We start from the raw sequence: 19851 nt of genomic DNA, 5'->3' as shown, positions 1-19851 counted from the left end.
GCGATGCCTCCCGGCCAGCTGTCCCGGGATGAAATCAGAGATGTAGACGGAGGGAAAGAAAAAACACTCACACTCGCCACTCTGTCTTCACAGCTTACTGCAGTCGAGGAAGTGGTTGAACGAAACATGATTTTTTTTTTTTCTGCAAACGCAAAACCCAGTTGTACCTCTTGCTGGTAGCGTGCCCTGTCAGACTAATGACAGAAACCAGGAAGAACATGTCACATGAGAAACTGAAAACAAGTTAACACAACAGAAATTCTTTTAAGATATTCAGTCGTTATTCAAAAGACAGTTTGGTAACTTTGATTCTGGACACATTTCTATGGAAAAAAGAAAAAAATAGAGAGAAATAGATCAACCTGACATCTGATTGTACCGTCCAAGATAACGGCTTTATTACTAATGCCACATGACAGCATTTTATCCAACACGTCGGCCGTATTTCTTAAATTTTAGAGGGCCCTGTGGGTGATGCAAGATCTGTTTTAGGGTGGATTTCCCCTGGAACATATCAGCATGCAGCCAAAACAAACTCCTGCGGATGGTTTGCCTCTTGCCTCCGGTCTCTCCGGCCTGCTTCTAGAGAGCAGCCAAGGGACCCTCAGTGCTCAGAGGGAGGAGCAGTGCAGTCCTTTTGCCCTCCCACTGGCTTTAAGACCAGAGACAGACGGAAACACTCAGACTGCAGGCACATGTGGAGCAGAGACACACAGAGAGGGAGAAAGGACAGAGAGCACGAGAGAGTGAGGCGGCTGCCGCAGAGTCGTTCCTGGAATTGAAACGGGCAAATATAGAAACAAAGGGCAAAGAAAGACGCGCAGAGAAGCAATGAGAGATGAGACCAATTTTTGCTTCAACATGCAAGTATAAACTGATTTTTTAATTCTTATTTTGAAGTGATAGCTGCAGGAGACACAGATCTTTGGGATGTGAAGTGCATGTGAATAGATCCAGAAAGAACAAGAAGGACTTGGAACCTGCAGCTGTCCATGACCCGAGTGCTCTGAGGTCAAGTTGTCGTGACCTCTTAACCTGCTTTAGGATCAACTTCAATAAGGGGAGATTACAAGTTGAGGCAAATTAGACTCACAAGGGAAACATCCGATTCTCCTGGCTTAATTTATTTTGTGAAGAAGAGAAGTTTTGGGGGAAATAGCTCTGGTGGACACCTTCAGCAGCCGTCAGCATCAACCAGCTTCAGCCAACAAGCTTCATCAGCTCTGCCTTGCCTTGAGGAAGCCCCCACAAGACTGACCAGTAACTGTCACGCTGTTGCGCCCAAGATGACATTCGCCATGCTGCGCACGGCACCCCCCGCGGGCCGCTTCCTGTACGGCGACATCGCCCTTCTCTCCGAAGACGATGACGACAACGGCAGCGAGGGCTCAGGCTCCGAGGAGCGTACCAGCAATTCCTCCAACGCCGCCTTTCGCTTGTCCTCGTCTTCCCCATCTGCCTTTCACATCAAGGTGAACAGGAAGAGGAAGCTGTGCGGGGGAGGAGGTGGAGGGATAGATGTAGGGGCCATGGCCGCGAGACTGGTCCCCCCAGACTCATCTCCACCTAAGGAATATCGCCAGAGGACCGCGGCCAACGCGCGGGAGAGAGATCGCACCAATTCTGTCAACACAGCATTTACAGCGCTGCGCACACTCATCCCCACCGAGCCTGCAGACAGGTAAAGACCTGCATGAGTTACTGTTTTGTGACATGATGCACAAATAAGACAGGGACAGAAAGATTTCCACCTGGAGAACCAAATAAATGACGGTTTTATATTTAGGCCTTTAATTTGAAACTCTCCAAACTCGAACAGGGAAGAAAAATTCTAGCATCTAGCATCATTCTCTTGCAGGTTTGAACATATCCTATGAGGCAGATATCTTTACGTTACCCTCCGAATTTCTTTTTTTCCTCTGTCAACACCACAACTGTTTTCATGATTGCAGGAAGTTGTCAAAGATCGAGACGCTGCGTTTGGCCAGCAGCTACATAAGCCATCTGGGTAACGTGCTGCTCCTGGGCGAAGGGCTTCATGACGGACAGCCCTGCCACGCTCCCTCACCGCCGTTTTTCCATGTCAGCTCCTCCCCCAACCGAGGATCTGACCAATCAGCGCAGCCCAAGCACATCTGTACCTTCTGCCTCAGTAACCAGAGGAAAATGGTGAGCGGATAACGAACTCTCAGTCAGTTAAAGAAGAAGAGGGAAATCGAAAAAAGAAAAGTCTTGTTTTTTTAAAATTTATCTTTGTTAAATTTTCCAAAATACAAATGACAGAGATTTAGCTGAAGACCAGTGCAGTCGGAGACACTGTGTGGTGGTTTAGGACAGCTGACCTGAGATCAGTGAATGTGCCCATAAACCAGACTGGCCCAGAGGGACTGTAAAAGCAAAACCACTTTTTAAAGGACTCAGTGTTATTGTATCATCGGGGGTTAGTTTTAATCAAGCAGGTGGTTTCTGAAAATCTCTGAGCATTACAGTCCACAGCAGTGGTTGTTTTTCTCTCCGAGAGCTGGGTTCAAACAGCACGCAGGCTTTTTCCAGACTAAATGTGTACGAGTGTTGTGTCTAAACCCATCTATGGTGTTGTTTTTGTTCTCTTTTAAAAAAATATGAATTTAGAGTTTACAAGGGTATTTATGCAGTGACTGAGATTTATGACCAGGAGCCCATGAATCCGTCCAAAACCATGCGTATAATTTCAAGAATGCATTGACGTCAGCCCGAATACGAGAAGGTTTTAATCATGACTTCTCGAGATTGACCTGAGAGATACAAATTGGTAACTGGCAATTACTTTGTTCCAGTGAAAGTCACAGTCACAGGACAAAATGTAGGCGGAGAATCGATAACATTTTAGAGCAAAAAAACCAAAACAACCAACTTTTCTTCTCCACTTTTGTCAATAATCTTGATAAAAATCTACATTTCTCTACAACTATTAAAATGGATAAGCTACACCTTAGGGCAAACCTGTTTCTGCTCATATTTGATTGAGTCATCACGGGAAATTAACATAATCAAAGCCACTCTCGCAGACGAAAATCATCAACTTTATGAGAAAATACAGAAAATGAGGGATCAGCTGAGTGAAGTTAAATATATATGACCCAGGTTCTGATTTTGACAAATGCTACAGAAGATGATAAAGAGTCCCCCCCCCCCCCCCCCCAGCCCATAGCTGCCGCCCATTTAGCAGGATTTATGGGTAAAGGGCTGACATCTGGCAGACTCCGCCGTTACCCTAGCAGTGTGTGAAAGCTAATACCCTCCTCAGTGTCTCAACCCAGAGACCCTTTAGCTGGGGGATAACCTGAGACTCAGCAGTCTTAGTGTCCCACCCCCCCCACCCCTCCAAACTTCTGCGAGTGAAAAACTAGACGTCCTGAGCGTCCAAACCCAGACGTCCTCAGCTCGCAGATAACTCGCCTGAAACCTGTACCCCTTCCCTCTCAACCGTCTCCTCCTCTCCTTCTTTTTTAACCCGTCTATCCTCGCTGACTCCTTCACTTCCTCCTTTGTCCTCACAAACATCTCATTCTGTTTCATTTCTTCACCTTCAACATGTGCACCCCGGCTCGCCTCAAACACCACCACCACCACCTTTGTGCATATCGATCGACCTGATGGAGGTCAGAGCTGCCAGTAGGAGCTTTGTAATACTATCTGCTGCTGTCAGCTCGCTGCTGTGGTTGCATGACTGACCTGTAAATGCATGCTGGGTAGAAAACTATTTCTCATGTCAAAACACTCGAGCGCAGACACTTCAGCTTACTCTGTGTTACACACTGTCAGTCACGTTATGATGTTTCCCAGTAGCTCAATGAAAAGTCTCATTATTCTCCCCTGTGTGCTGTGTACGTTGCATCAAGCGTACTTGGCTGACTTCCCCAAACGAATCCAGAAGAATCGCAAGCGAGGAGACAGAAGATGAGTTAGCACAAGAGTGTAGAAATGGTTGCTTAGTTTTGGTTTATGCAAACAGTTTTATGAATCATACACGCACACAAACAACTATAATGTCTTGGCAGTTCTGCTTAAAGTGAATTTAGTAGCTTATCACTATCACAATGTGAAGATCTTCTTTTTTACTCTATATTACTCTATACTCTTTTTTTTACTGCATACAACCAGTAAAAATGTTAAATGGTGCACTTTCTTGGTCTAATTTCAGTGGTGGATTAATCTTCACTTGGTTAGTTAGACGATTAGCAGCAGGATGTTGTGTGGGTACAAGTACAACATACACTGTGTGGCTATGTTTAAAGTTAAGCTGTATTGGCACACAGGCATAAGCTGAGCTGGGCTACAAGACCAGGACTTGTTAGCTGGACCCTTCAACAAAGGCCTGGTGGAGTGATAATAATATCACTCCACCAGGCTCCAGTGCTCCTCCTCGCCATCATATCGGCACACGCAGTGCAAAGAGGCTCATGTATCCACGCTGAATGTTTATTGTGCGATTTCCAAATTAAATTGATGCAATTATCTAAAATATATTTTAGGAGAAAAATGAGGTTCATTTGGCCTCCTCTGATTGGCAGAACCTGAGAGCATTTCGTTTTCTCTGGAAAAGTGGCTATAGTGGGTCTAAGTGGGCTAAAGAGCAGAGTCGGTGCTGGTGATTACAGAGAGGAAACGATTGTGAAGGTAAAATGAGACTTTGTGTCCTGAGTGCTCTCTTTGTATGTTTTTATGGTCATTGAGGTTCATCACAGCTGTCAGGTCTGCTTAGACCAGCTGCTTCAGTTACACTTCTTTCCAGCGTCGGAGAGGGCGAAAGTGAGAAAAGTATACGCTCATTTCCTCTTATTATGTGTGTGAATGCTGTATAACTGTTTCAAAACAAACAGTGTTGTTAGTAATGACTACTGCACACGGAGTGCTACGCTTTACATCTTACAGAGTCGGAGGAATAATGATGTGATTTCATTATGTGTCGGTTCTTTATACACGTGTCTTAAGGAGCTTTAAAATGAATTTCACTCATTTACGGTGAGTTTCCTGAAAATGATACAGAACATGATTAAAACCCTCTCAATATCGCTGCGTCGTCAAATGTCAGTCGCTTGATGAATGACGGGTCTTTTTTTTTTTTTTTGTCAGATTTTAGGTTAAAAAATTTCACCCACCTTCAAGTCGTCTGAAAAATTCAAGATACTTGGATAGAGGTTTAGTAGAGGCTTGTCGGGAATTTTTTTTTTTTTTATCTATTTTTAATTTTTTATGCCAACATAAAGAAGAAAATCTCTCTCTTGATGCCCTAAAGTGTCAGGTGAAGCATGAAAAGGTACTTTGTGAAATTTACTCTCAGTATCTTTTTTGTTTTGATGCCAAATACCTCCTTGAATGTTCATATATATCACAGCAAAAATCTGATGTGTAAGGGGTGGAGCACACGCAGTTTGGCAAAGATAAAGTGGATAGCAGCTCTTGCATGCTGGTGCCTTTGATACTTGGATTTAAAAAAAAGGGGGGGACATGCTTGATGGCTACATCTGTAAATGAGATGTACAATACTGAGGACAGACGACTGAGGTGAGCCGAGCACGGCTCAAATCCCCGTGCTGTCTACTTGATTGATGCAGCTATCCTGTGCAAAGGCTCTTTGCTGTCAGTGCAACTGTCAGATGCCTGGACTCAACATGTGACAGGCGAAGCTCACAGTGGCAGCTTTTATAATAATCAGCTCTTTATTGTCTTAAGTCAATATCTGGTAGAGGTCACCTTCAGTGATGGTGAAAGTGTCGAGGTGGTTGTCTGCTGCAGTTATTTTACAATCTGAATTTATGCAAAACGTGATTCAAAACAAACATCTTTTAAAATTTGCTAATCTGTCTGTCTCTAGTCTGCAGCGTTCAACTGTGGCCTATTTCTTTTGGCCCGAAACAGAGAGCGGGTTAATTCAATTCAAGGGCTAAAGTAAATAGAAATAGCAGTTCGTCTGCCAATAAGAGCAATCACACTGCATTCTCCTTTCAAGCTGGATGTGACGTGCCCAAGCGTTTTCCATCATTTGAATTTCGAAGAAGCTCGTCTGATTAATTAAAAGCCACATCTTATGTTCGGAAACAAAATTTAAATTTGGTGAAAATATAACTGCTCTGGTGCTTATGGTGTGGTTGGTGTAAATAGACCAGCGCTTCTTTTGAAATGGTTAAATTTAGATGCATTTACAAGCGTTTTAAGGCACGGCCCAGAGTTTTACTCGCACTCAACGGAGGTCATTTATTTGGAATTTCTGGAAATCAAAAAGCAAACGTAACCAGACAATGCATTCTGCCTTTGATATCGCAAACGTTCTGATTTATATCTCGGAATGCAGCACAACTACGCATGGTGATTTTTGTATGTGGATGGAGAGACGGGGGCACTAAAATCTCACTGTGCAACTGGAAACACACCTCTTCTCTGCTGGTGTGAGGGCGAGGACCACTTGCATTTGTTTTTGCATGAGACGGATGTGAGTGACACATCTAGAGTGAATTTTTTAATGTGTCTTAAGCAAGCAAAACCTTGCAACACACTCACAGGACAGATACACACACACACACTGGCTGACTCTCTGTGTCTGGAAAGTCATTGGCAGCACAGAGCGGAAGCAACAAATGAGCTAATTGTTCTGTAAATGATTATCCTCTGCTGAGGCCATACAGCCAGTGTTTAATTCAGCGGCTGCTATTAGAAACACATTGACGTTGGGCTTTGATGGTGATGTTAAAGGAGCCTGGAAACCACTCACTGTGAAACGCCCTCCCTGCTTACGCTCACGCCCACACCAATCACACATATATATATACACACATGTGGGCACACAGCACACCACCGCACTCAGACACTTTTATCAAAAGCATTTCACCCTACCTCCTAGTCTTTCCAACCAGACAGCCGTTCACCACTTCTAGACAGCGTGCAAAAAAGAGAAAAAAAAAGTCTTAAATATGATTACTTAGTTAAGGAGTTCTGGATCATGGCTGCGCTTTCAACACTTTCTAAACTAATGGTGTGCAGGAAGTTGTGGAAACAGAGATGGAGAAGTAGAGCGAGAGAGAAAGAGAAATAGCCAACGACTCAGTGGGATAATCAACTTAGCTATTTATCCTCCAGTTTGGACAGTTGGTTTTTAGGCTGTGCTCAAACTACACTTTGCTTCTTTATAGAGATCAAATGAACCATGGGCCTAAAGAGGGCTTAAATGCATGCATAGGACATGTGCGGGGCCGCGCTAATGACTGTGGTTTTTGCAGTTATTTGGATATTAGTCTGTTTTCACTGGAAAAAAGCATTGCGTCACTTTTGTGCACGGAGTCGATGTCTCGGTAGAACGTCATAGATGAAAACTAAATTGCCCTCATTGCTGATAATGCCAGCGTTGAGTTGGAGGGAATGTTTTTCGTGCCTCGTGAGCAAGAGCTTCGCTATGCTAATGAGGTGCATCGAAGGCAGCTAACACGCTGATGGCAGCGTCTAAATGTATTCTCAGCCACGCTCGGTGTGTGTGAGTTTGTGTACGAGTGTGTGCCCTCGAGCGTGGACCTGTCTGTATATTTTCAGCACAGATGGAAACGGTTAAATCCTAATTTAACACCAGCAGAAGAAGCCGGGTCAGATAACTAACAAAATCTATTAGCAAAACTATCATTCTGTAGCCATTCGGTCTTCGGGGAAAGGGCCGCTCACCGAGCAAATTAAAGCAAAAATACAGAAAGTCGAGCAAGGCTTTAGAGAAACACAGCGACAAAGCAGGATTTATGCTGTTTCTTGAAACAATATGTACTGAAGCTAATGACATACTGGTTTTTTTAGGGTCTACATCTTAGCACTGATGATGAAGCGCTGGTTAGTGCATAATGTAACAAAATTAAGTCATCTGAGACTAGTGAAAATGAAGTCTGGCTTGTTATGGAGTCCATTAAAACAGATTTTTAAAATGCTGGGGGAAAATAACAGTACATGTGTGGCTGCCTGATGCAAGCAGCATCTAATTAGGCAATCTAAGATTAATCAAGAGCCGTGCTTACTGGCAAAGCTGCAATGAACATGAATTTGTGATGTGTCCAAGTCACGTAGTGGCAGACTGGGGGCCTTATTTTTGTGTTTTATTTCACTTAATTGAAGTCTCTTATGTTTTATTTATCAATTAATGATCATTTATGGGGGAAATTACAGCTTCTATAAGCCACCAGAGGCCCTGACGCATACACATACTTTCACTCGCTAAACTGAAAGGATATTACCAGTTTTCATTTCATGGTTAAATACCAATCTCCTTATACGATTGCGGGCCAGTGCCCAAGTAGAAATTATTTTTTCCAACCAGTCATTCCTGTCCTCGTGCAGCCAGAAAACTAAATTAGATGTTTGTATTTGACAGAACAGCTTAATACACAGGAAAAAAAGAGAATGGAAGAATCCAGTTATAGGTGAAGGACGGCACGGATTGGTTTCGGAAAAACAATACTAAAGACTGAATTTGTGGACTTGATAAGATGCTGTGAAGACAGTGTTTACTGTCCTTCACATTAGGGTTAAGACAGGCTGCTTTCTCCTTGTTGGTCCAAAAATATTGTTCAAGTTTGGTAGTATCATCATATCATATCTAAAGTAAACATCAGCAGGTAATCATATTAATGTCAGACAAAATCGGCCTCCTGGGAAGACAGCGGTATGTGTGTGTGCACGCGAGCCTGTTTGGAAAGAGAAAAGAGAGAGCAGAGATGTCATCCGAGCATGCCCTATTAGTCTTCAGGAGATTGTTTTGACTACCAGGCCGGCCTTAAAGCCCCCCTCCCCAAATCCCCTCCACCTTCTGTTTTGACTGAACCGGCTTCACTCCAGCTGAACCGCCTACACCAGCTACAGCTGTGCCTCTAAACTGTCCACGGTGCACTAACAATGAGACGTGGGCTGATTCCTACCGATTCCGCTGTAATTTGATGTAATTTGGGAAATCATCCAATTTTCACACACAGGTTTCAAGTGAAATTTCTCACGTACCCACTTTAACTCTAAACTGCCTCAAGTACTTTTCCTTCCACTGACAAATGCCTTTAATTTTCCACGTTGCTTTCCAACAAACACCCAGGAGCATGGCTGCGTTTTTGTCTTCCAACTGATGGTTTTGATGGTTTGTGAAAGGGAACAAGCACAATGAGAGCACAGCGTCAATGAAGCTGAGGGTTTTCCAGGCTGTAAGTGACACAAAATAGACATCTGAGCAAGATTACATGTCATGTCAGATGGTTAAACTGACAGAAAATTTAAGGCAGATCATTAGTCTTGTGTAATCTTTTACGGTGATCAGAGCAAGACTCTTCAATTGTACTAGGAATGGATTTGTGCTGAAAGCAAGGGTTCTTAATGTGGGGGGATCCCCCAGCCAGTCCACGAATCACAGCCAAGGAGATTTACTATAAATTATAAAACTGCGCTCTTCAGCAAAAAGAGCTAATCTACAGATGGGATCCACGGACACCCAACAAAATAAGGATTTTCTGTCCTTTTCTCTCCCACTCGTTTTGTCCTTTGGGTCATAAAGAAAACTCTTAATATGATATAAGTGCCTCTTATTTATTTATGGTACAAACCAATCCAGAAGGCAACTGAGAGTATAAATGGGTGGTAAACATATGCTTATTTGCATTAGGATTAAGGGCTGAAAGACCTCTATGGACTTTACAAATGAGGAAACCCTACATGTGCTGATTGATGTTCTTATATTTCCTTAAGCTAGTAATATCTCATCTACTATCTACTTAGTTTTGAAAACAGGACAACAGAAGAACAAATAAGACACCTTTGGTCACATGAAGTAGCTGCTTTAAGTGTGGCTACTACATACTAAATTATACCCGCTGGTGTTGCTCATACTTGCCTCGCAGCCAGTAACACAGTGGTAATGATTCATGTCTAGCAACAGTAATGGTTCAATTGCAGTGTAATCTAATGATCCTCTGCTGATCCAGCTGGAGGAAGAATTGACAACAACAGTTTCTGCGTCTCCTCACACTCACCTCACCTCCGTCAGTGGAGTACCAATTCCTGTCCAAGTCTTATGGATCTCATTCTTTGATTACCGCCTGATACCCTTCCAACCACCAACCACCTATGTTGATCTCAGGCAGAACGGATTTTTCCAAACACCTACACCTTGTGCGCCGTCTGAGAGGAAATGTGTAACCAGGTGTTCGGCGTGATGAGAGGAAAGGAAAGTGGGAGCAGAGGGGGTTAGTTGAGATGATATGAGAGGGGGTAGAGAAAAGTCAGGAGAGGACATGAGTGCTTATATTAGCATATGGGATAATGGTAGCCTTATTCTTCAGCTGAAGAATTAAATAACAAAGATCTGTTGTCAGCTATGAGTTAATCCTTAAAACATCAGTCTTTTTTCTCCTTTTAAAATTTTTTTTTAGAAAAGCATGGATGATATGTGTTGCATATCACTCAGTGGTGTGTTCAATAAAATCCCTTGACTGTTGCCTGAAAAGCCAGTGGTAGATGGCCCAAGTGAGCTGAGAAGAGGTTAGGTGAAGAGGGAAAAAGTGATGTTATTTTCCTGGCCAGATAGCGAAGGTCTCCCAACCAGCCAGGAAATCAGGGCCTCTTGCTCTGATACCACAGATAAATGAGAAGCATATCATCATGCTCTGCTGTCATGAACCAGCTCATGATGTCAATCTTCAGGCTGTAATAGTATTAAAGAAAAGCTCATTTCTCTCTGCCACCACAATTAATGTTGTGTGCTACATTACAGAATGTGTTTATGTGAATTTACTTCATGCAGTCAAGGCTAATTTACTCTCCCATCAACTAAAAGCAGAGTACATCTAAAACCACATGAACTTGCTGTGCCAGTGATTCCAATACTAAACCATATATTTTTGAGTGCATTTTTTATGGTTTACATTAAAAAAAAAAATCATCTTTTTTACCTTTTTTACTGTAAATTGCTGGGCTTCTTTAGAGCTTCTGTGATAAAAATATGGTTTAAATAAATTCATTAAACGTAAAGTATACTTGTGTTGATGAAACCAGAGAAAGCTTCGATCAAAACTGGCAAATTTTCATGAAATGACGATTAAGAAGTATCCATCGCAGATTATAACCTTTGTTTCTTTGATCTTACCTCAAATTGTTTTTATATTTGTGAGAGTGGACAGATAAAAGTCAACTCACAGGAGGAAGACTTTCTCAAGCCACCCTCCTGAGAAATCTATGAAATATAATCAAGGAAAAAAAAAAAAAACACCAACAACATCCATAAAGAATCAATCTTCTGGATGGCAGTTAGCTTTTTTCCACCTACCGTTTAAGTTTTCTCCAGCTCTAACTCATGAGAGCAAAACCCAAACTGTTGTTTCAGTTTGATTTCAGTGAACCCGTCAATGATGTGAGATGTTGTTTCTGTCTCTTGCAGAATAAAGACAGAGACAGGAAGACCGCCATAAGGAGCTAACGACGACGACACGAGCCACGTGGATAAAATGCTCATCACTTGCTTACAGCGATTTTTAAAATTACTGCAACTTGAAGACTAACCAGACTCAAAGACTTTTGAAGGACTCCTTGCAGCACTTCCAGGATTTTCCAGGAACATTTTAACTAAAGTTCGCATTTTGTTAAAGGACCTTTTTAAAAAAAAAAAAAAAAAAATTAGAGTTTGAGAACTTTCAAATGGCTTTCACATGCATACCAACACCACCAAGAACCTCTTAATACCACTTATAAAAGACTCTTGACTGTATCAGTGACTCTGAGAACTTATGGCACATGATCTGAAAACACACTCATAAACTTGTATTCCCGAAAAGCTGTGTGTTATTAATGTGTAAACTGAAGTATAAAATGTATATTTATGTGACATAACATTATAATAATGAAACTATGTTATTTAACGGCTATATGACTTTTTTTGAGAAACAATGTGCATCGTTTTGAGGTACAAATCGTTGGCTATATGACATCACAAAAAATATGCTGGAAACATTGTTGGCATTGGTTATTTCTAATAATCATTTTTGAGAGTTGAACTTAACTCAAGATGAGCATAAATTGTTTGTATAATCTGGGATTAAATTTCATTCATATGCTGCTGGTATGTTAAACAGATTGTACTCTAAAATGTTCTCCTAATTCTTGCCAGTCCCAACCAATAAACGTTTGTAGAAGTTTTCCACCGTGGACTTTCCGGTGAGCTGCAGATATATTTTAATAGCAAATCAATGCTGCATTATCCTTTTGTGGCTGGTGGGGAGAATTAGTGGAACTTCCTCTCTGTCTGATCCATAGCTCACATAAACCTAATTACCCTTATTCACCTGTGGCGCTCTCTTTCTCTCTCACATGCTTGTTCCTTCTCTCCTCGAGAACTCGTTCTAGTTGGTGCTGCTGTTGCTCAGGACTGACTAAAGTTGCAGATGAGGTTGGCAACAGAGGCTTAAGGAGGAAAGAAAAAAGGCAAGGCAAAGGGAGAGGGGAGGAAAATGAGCAAAATTGAATCTGCAGGTTGGCTACTTGGACTCTGCCTTTGTCCCTTTGCTGTCCTCTTCTTTTACCTTCCACATGCTTGTTCTCTCTTCTCCTCTGCTCTTTCCTCTCTTTTCCCTGGAGTGCCACTGCCCAGAGTCTGCTTGTTGATGGCTTTCCAGTGTGCTTAGCCCCACACCAGCTACAATTCTTCTGAACTTGTCCTTTTATTGATGCATCCATACATCATCGTCTTGTTTTCTTATTTTTTCTGCTGCCTTTTCCAGTGTTTCTGACTCTGCGTCCTCCATCACCTTCATACAGCATCTCCTCCGGTCTGGCAACTGCTGTGATGGAAAATGTAGATTCTGCCCTTCATTTTTGAGCATATTCTCTTTTTAAAATAATAATTTATCTTTTTCTTTCTCCTGTGACTACCACAAGCATTTTTCCTACATTATCTTCAAGGTCAGAGGATAGAAGTTATGGCTACCTGAAATGTTGCATCATCTGGGTGATATATTATCTGCATGAAGAGTATTAAAAATCTTATAATGCCACTGGTGTCCCAAAGTCATATAACAGTAGAATTTCTTAAGCTATTTTCCACCATTAAATGAAATGTAAATTGAGCCTGTTCTTTTAATGGAGGCTAACCGCTGTGCTGCACTAGTTCGGTGTTCCCAAATTATTTTTTAACAACGCTAACAAGCTGTTTCTGCGACTGAGGTGCCAATTATCGAGCTTTTTCCTACAATGTGACAAGTGCCCGATGAAGGAAAACAACTAACAAAAAATTCAAATGCCACTTTCCACTGCCAAAAAACAGCTTTTAGTGGAAATGGTGCTGAAAAACAAAGCTGATTTATTTTGTGTGTGTGCATGTGTCAGATCTTACAAACACCCCCAAATTATATCACTACTGGGGACTCACAGCCAGTTCTAGAGTTAATATGTCCCCAGATGGATGTCTTTTAGAGGACACGCACTTTAAAGAAACAACTCACAAAGGTGATGAAGGAGAGAAACGTGTCGTCTGAAAGTTCCTTAAAATCTGAATTAAAGATAGCTTCAAAGCCTATAATTGCTTATACCAATGAATACAGTTGTTTGATGTGCCCTACGAGTTTTTTTCTTCTAAAACGTAACGCGGGATGACAAAAGACTAAATCTCAGGACACGGGTTCAAAATAAGTGGTCCCTGCTGCTTATAGGTTTCTGACAAAAAGATCTGAAAAGCACCGCATGTCTTAAAGATCTTAGTCCTATCATGAGCCGATGAAATGTAGATAATCTTACTGCTTTTTTTGTCTTTTTAAAAGGAAGCAATAGCTTTGAAAAAGCTCTGTGTGTCTAGCGTGTCCTAATGACTTCTGGTCCAGTTAGTCTGACAGTCTGATCTCTCTAGCAGGCCGTCTGTCTGGATACTAAAGGGGGGGGACTGGTTCCTCCCACACAGACCAGATCAGGTTCCCCCTACGCCTACGCACGCACAACTTAGCATACACACAGATGACCGTTCACACGTTTGTGCGCAGATGAACTTACATATGCACAAACAGATGGATGTACTGTGTGAGCGGACGTGCACATTTGCACACACGGGAAGATCTGTGATATAGCTTAGCTTTCTAATGATCTCTGTATTTTATATTGATGAAACAGATCAGCTGAGAGGGCAAACTGCTTTTATTTAAGTGGCGGTTTTGGACCAATGTGAACCGGAGGTTGGAAGACCGACTGACTCTTATTATTATCACTATAATGATCTGAGAGAAGATGACCCCCGGGAAATCTGGCATGTGAACACCGATAGCTGAAGTTATAAAAAAAAATAGAGTTTGTGCTGGAATTTGCAACGCTTTTACGGCACCACTGGCTTTGGTATGGACCATTTGTCTTATAGTAGACGATTCAGATAATACTTCACTTCCCATTCATGTTTGGACATTGACTCTTTATTTTAAAAAATGCTTCCGTCCAATGCACAGTTTGTTTGAAATCAAACAATCAATATGTGATTGATGATTGTAGACTTTCACAAAAATATTACATTAACTGTTTAGGATTTAAACAGTTTCATTGGACGACTGGACTGACAAGGCGGTTTCATGGCCTGTTCCCTTGTTATTTCATGACAAATTAAGAAGATAAATGATCTGGAGTTGATTCCCACTGTTAAATTTGCATTTGGTTGCTGTTCACTTGAACACTCAATATGAGGGCCCAGAGAGATGTTGACACAAGTGGAAGGAGACCATCATGAGGCCGAAAAAACCAAAATAACCTATCAGAAAGATAACAAAAAACTTTGAGAGGGGCTAAATCAACATTTTGGTACTTTTTAGAAGAAGGAATGCACTGACCAGCTCATCAACACCAAAAGGCTGGAAGGACCACAGAAGACAGCCAAAGTGGAAGATGAAAAAAATTCATTTCAGTGATTTAGACAAACAACTAACCAACGTCAAGAACACTCTTGAGGAGGTGTATCATTATTAAAGTCTACAATCAAAAGATTCTATTAACCTCTTAAGCCCCAACGCCCCCTGATACGGGGGGCAAAAAGCAGGAGATCAGTAGGCTTGGGGCTTAAGAGGTTAATTATTGATTACACTCAAAAACAAGAAGGTCAGATTAGACTTTTCCCAAAAAAAACATCTAAGAGTTTGCACAATAGCAAAAAAAAAAAAAATCTTTGGATAGATGAAGCCAAGATTAGCTTCAACCAGAATGATGTGAAGAGAAAAGTACGGCGAAGGAGAAAAACAGCTTATGAGCTGAAGCATACCACATCATCTGTCAAACATGGTGGATGAAAGTTATGGTATGGGCATGTATGACTGCCAGAGAAAGCAGGCCACTAGTGTTTATTGATGATGTGACTGCTGATAGAAGTAGCAGGATGGATTGTGAAGTGTACAAGGCTCTCTGCTCAGATTCAGCGAAATGCTGCAAAACTGATCAGATGGCATCTCACGGCCCACAAATTTTGCAAAAGCAACCCAAGAGTTTCTCAAGGCAAAGAAATGGGATATTCTCCAACGACCAAGTAAGACGCCTGATCTCAACCCAGCAGAGTACGCTTTTCATTCAGTAAATGCAAAAATGAATGCAGAGAGACCCATAAACAAGCAGCAACTCATCATTGAGTTCTAGACTTTGGGCAGTCATTGCCCGAAAGAGATTTTCATCTAAGCATTAGAAAGAATCAAGAAAAGTATAGTTTTTTAAACATTATATTAGTTTGTGCAGTTACTTTTGAGCCTGTGAAAATAGGGGGCTACACATAAAAATGGCTGTAATTTCTAAACAGTTATTGCAGTAGCTTTGTTAAACTTCTTAAATTAAAGGTAAAATTCAAAAACTTTAAATACTTATGGCCTTGGAACTGCAGTCAGAGCTTTCTTTTTATTGTCTATGTATATTTGCAGTTTACATTTTTATTTGTGTTGATGTGTGGCTACAGTCCCACACACCAACGCAAAGTCCTATCCTAATGAGGACACACACTGTCTTTCTTTTAGTTTTTACATGTGAACACAAACATGACAACACAAAGCAAAGATGGAAACCAGCCCAAAGAGACTTTAAAGTGATCGCCACAGAGATTCTGCTTTAGAAACACGAACAGGTAGAAACGAGCGGCTTGACTGCTCATCAGTTTGTTACCTGTTGAAGTTCAGGGTCTGGCTGCTGCCTGCACACTAATTGCAATCAGTTGATTTTTGCATTAATTGTGAAGGAAGAAAGCCATGTGTACAGATATCTGAGGTACCTTTGAAACACAAGTAATTGCATAACTGTAACTATAATATAATTACTCAATTTATAATATGGTGCCTTGCACCATAATATAATTACTCAATTTATAATATGGTGCCTTGCAGGCATCAGGGGGCAGTTATCAGCCTCCTGAATCTGCTTCTGTCCCTCAACTTAACGTAGGCACAAGTTGTTTTGGCTAGTAGGAAAAATAAAATGTTTCCTATAAATGTTTTAGTGTTAAAATCTCTGCCCAAAACCTACTCAACTAATTTCCCCAAACATATAGCATTATGCTTCAATATTAAGACATTGTCCTGGCCAATCAGCTCTCACTTCACTATTATTAAATGCTATATTGGATGCTTTTCATCTCCTCTTCCATGTTCAGTGACAAGGAAAAAAGAATAATAGAAGGTTATGTTTTTAAAACATGCAATTATAGATTTTTATGGTCATTTGGGTGCAGCACAGAAAGCTCCAAACATAATACTGATGAACAAAAAACTAGTAATATAATTTCAACTTGTAAAACAATTCGCAGTTCAAACGCCCAGCAGACAGGGCGGAAGATTAACATGAAGTTTAATTCATTTTGACTTTTTGGCCACCCAGAAATGCAAAAACAATATATACACTTTCCTTTTGAGCTCAATTTCTACCATCTCTAGAGAGAAATATTCTTAAGCTACTAAATACTATATTAAGTTCTCCAGATAGCTGCTAACGTTTGCCATTCAGTGCTAGGCTGTGAGATGCAGTGGAATTATCCCAGGTTTTTGCTTTATTAGACACTTTAGCTGTACCTAATAAAGTGACTTTCACAGATGGACCAAAGAAAGTGGCTGGCAACAGTTTTACCTACCAAAGTGGCCACCTCTGTATCTAATAAGGTGTCCCTAATAAAATGGTGCTGATGTAGATGTAACTAATAAAGCCATTTTAAGAAGCACACAACTGTACCTAATAGAGTGGCCACATATGTATCTACGCAGGCGTCCCTAATGAAAAGGCCACAGGTAGACCCAATATAGCCGGCCATGTTCACTGGACACACTGGATATTAGATGTATGAATGGTAGTGCAAAGAAAAGCGTCTGGACTTCTTTAAGTTGCTTGAAGACGTTTCACCTCTCATCCGAGAAGCTTCTTCAGTTCTAAGGTCAAATGGTGGAGAGTCCCAGATATAAACCTAGTGGGAGTATCCCCCCACAGAGGGACAAAAGGACCCCCTGACGATCCTCTAATCGCCTGAGCCAAGGTGTGAAACTGGGTGTGGGTCCCAATCAGCCAGGGTTTCGGGTGAGCTCTTTGTGAAACCTGCCCCCACCTTATCATGCGAATTCCTGAGGTCAGATGGCCCAGGATGTGAGTGGGCCAATGACCTGGATGACTGATCTTACTGTTAGTGTCATGTGACACACAGCTGATAATACTGTAAAAAATGTTGGTGAATGCAACTGTAGCTGCCTCCACCAGTGTGTGAATGCGAGAGTGAATGAATAGTGGCATTGTAAAGCGCTTTGGGTGCCTTGAAAAGCGCTATATAAATCCAATCCATTATTATTATTATTATTATTATTAACTCTTAACATGTCACATATGGAATTATTTAAATAAACTTCCCTAAAAACTGTTTTATGCAAAAGCTTTCTAAGCCCTAGGTGTCAGTCTGTAGATCCATAAAATGAAGCTTTGTGAAGCTCAAATTAATGTTTATCACGGTATTTATTGACAAATAAATCTTTTTGAAAAAACAAGTGGCTACATTGGCCGTTCTCTCAAAAGCGTTACCAGGTTTTTTTCTACATTAATCAACAATCATAACATGAGAATCAGTGAAGTAGAGAGAAGCACCTCCTGTTTTTTATTCTAACTCATCCATGTTTTTGTACTCAGATGGTACCCGGCTGAATAAGGCCTATTAATTAAAGATGCACAGGTAGCAGTGCTTTTCCTGAAGCATGACCTCCTGTTGACACTGGAGCACAAGTTTCCTCTGGTGTCCTCTTGTGCTCGGTGAGCATGTTGGCCAACTTCCTGGCTCCACTTGAACTGTCTCAATAAAACATAAAGAACAAAGATATAAAAATGTGGAGGAAAGAGTGAAATGCACCTTTAGGAACATTAGTCTTTGTAACCCAAGTGGGACCTGAGCTACACACACACACACACACACACACACACACACACACACACGGCAGGAGGCTAACTGCTCCAAGTGGGAGCTGTGCTGCTGCGGGCCGGATGAAAGGAAACACTAAAACTACAACGAGGGAAAGACAGGTGGCCAGTTTGGCAGCTCCACACACTTGCAAACATTCTGACACACGCATACACACCAACACACACGTATGAGTAGGTACACAAACTCCTTCCTCCTCTAACCCCCTGTTGTGCACACCTGCGAAGTGCCAAAATCCCGGACTTGTTCGGCTCTCTAGCTTTCTTAATGCCTCCTCTCTCGCCGTATCTCCGCCCCCCCACAATGAATCTTTCTCCCCCTTTTTCTCTTCGACAGGTCCTCAGAGTACACATTCCTCTTGTAAGCTAGCAGCCTGGCTCACCTTTAATTTGTTGTTAAAAAGACATTTCCTGCTGAAGAGGATACCACCATGGAAGCCTATATAATTGCATGGGAATGTGTGTGAATGTGTTTTTCTCCAACAAGAGGGTAAGTAAGGTGTCCAAATGTTTATCTTTGAGGGTTTTTTAACTTGTGCATCACTCTTGCAATCATCATATTTAGTCACCTTACCACAAAAACACGTGAAAATGAGAGCAGAATGAGCGAAAACAACTTTGCGGCTGACCAGAGAACCACAGTTCCTCATCATCTGCAAAGCTGTGAGTCTTGCGCAATCTCCTGAACACTTCTCAGATTTAAAAGGCTCGCTGTTTCCCTCCACTGCCTTGTCAGGTAAGGTCAGACAACAAAAGCTGATGCACTGTCTAGTGCCAGTGATTGTTTCTCCATTGCGCTCATCCATTGATCCCACATTTTCCACCTTTTTCAAAATGCCATCAGTAACTGTCTAGACTCAATACAGATGTCTCTTTAAAAAAATGAACTTTAACACTGGTTTAAGAGAATTTTTTATTTTAAGAATTGTGTTTTAATAGTTTAACTAATGCTTTAGTTGCGGTAGCAAGGAAATAAATATGTGACCTCTATTTAGCAGAGGCATCAACTTTTACAATAACATAGCTTGTATTGGTTTTTTTTTCAACAAAACAAGCATCTGATACATCATTTACCATCTGAAATGTAATGTATCACATGAACTGACAATTAACAAGATGAACACTTTATCTAAGATTGAAGCCTAGAAAAAAAAAGAAAAAAAAAAAAAAAAAAAAAAAAAAAAAAAAAAAAAAAAAGGGAAAAAAGAAAAAAAACAAGAGAAAAAAAGAAAAAAACAAGAGAAAAAAGAAAAAAAAAGGGAAAAAAAGAAAAAAATTGAAATTGAAATTGGTGTATTTAGGTGCATGATGTTTTCAGATACCTACTCACAGTTCCATAAGAAGTTTTTCCAGGTTAAAGATCTTACAGTAGGTGCTTTTATCAAAAACATTTATCGCACTGAGCTCAGGCTGAACATCTGAAAAGAA

At 41.2% G+C, this 19851-nt stretch overlaps 1 protein-coding gene across 1 annotated transcript; it reads left to right on the top strand.

Moving 5' to 3' along the window:
- The first annotated feature begins 621 nt into the window (after window positions 1–621).
- LOC146507917 (basic helix-loop-helix transcription factor scleraxis-like) lies at window positions 622–14977 on the top strand. Its single transcript, XM_085178213.1, has 3 exons — window positions 622–1681; window positions 1953–2169; window positions 11426–14977. Exons 1-3 carry the CDS (start codon window positions 1287–1289, stop codon window positions 11462–11464), a joined length of 651 nt encoding a protein of 216 aa, XP_085034339.1. The 5' UTR covers window positions 622–1286; the 3' UTR covers window positions 11465–14977.
- The last annotated feature ends 4874 nt before the right edge of the window (window positions 14978–19851 follow it).

This window comes from Neolamprologus multifasciatus, chromosome 11, assembly GCF_963576455.1.
Source record: "Neolamprologus multifasciatus chromosome 11, fNeoMul1.2, whole genome shotgun sequence".
NCBI lineage: Eukaryota > Metazoa > Chordata > Actinopteri > Cichliformes > Cichlidae > Neolamprologus > Neolamprologus multifasciatus.
This window is presented reverse-complemented; position numbering and strand designations above follow the sequence as displayed.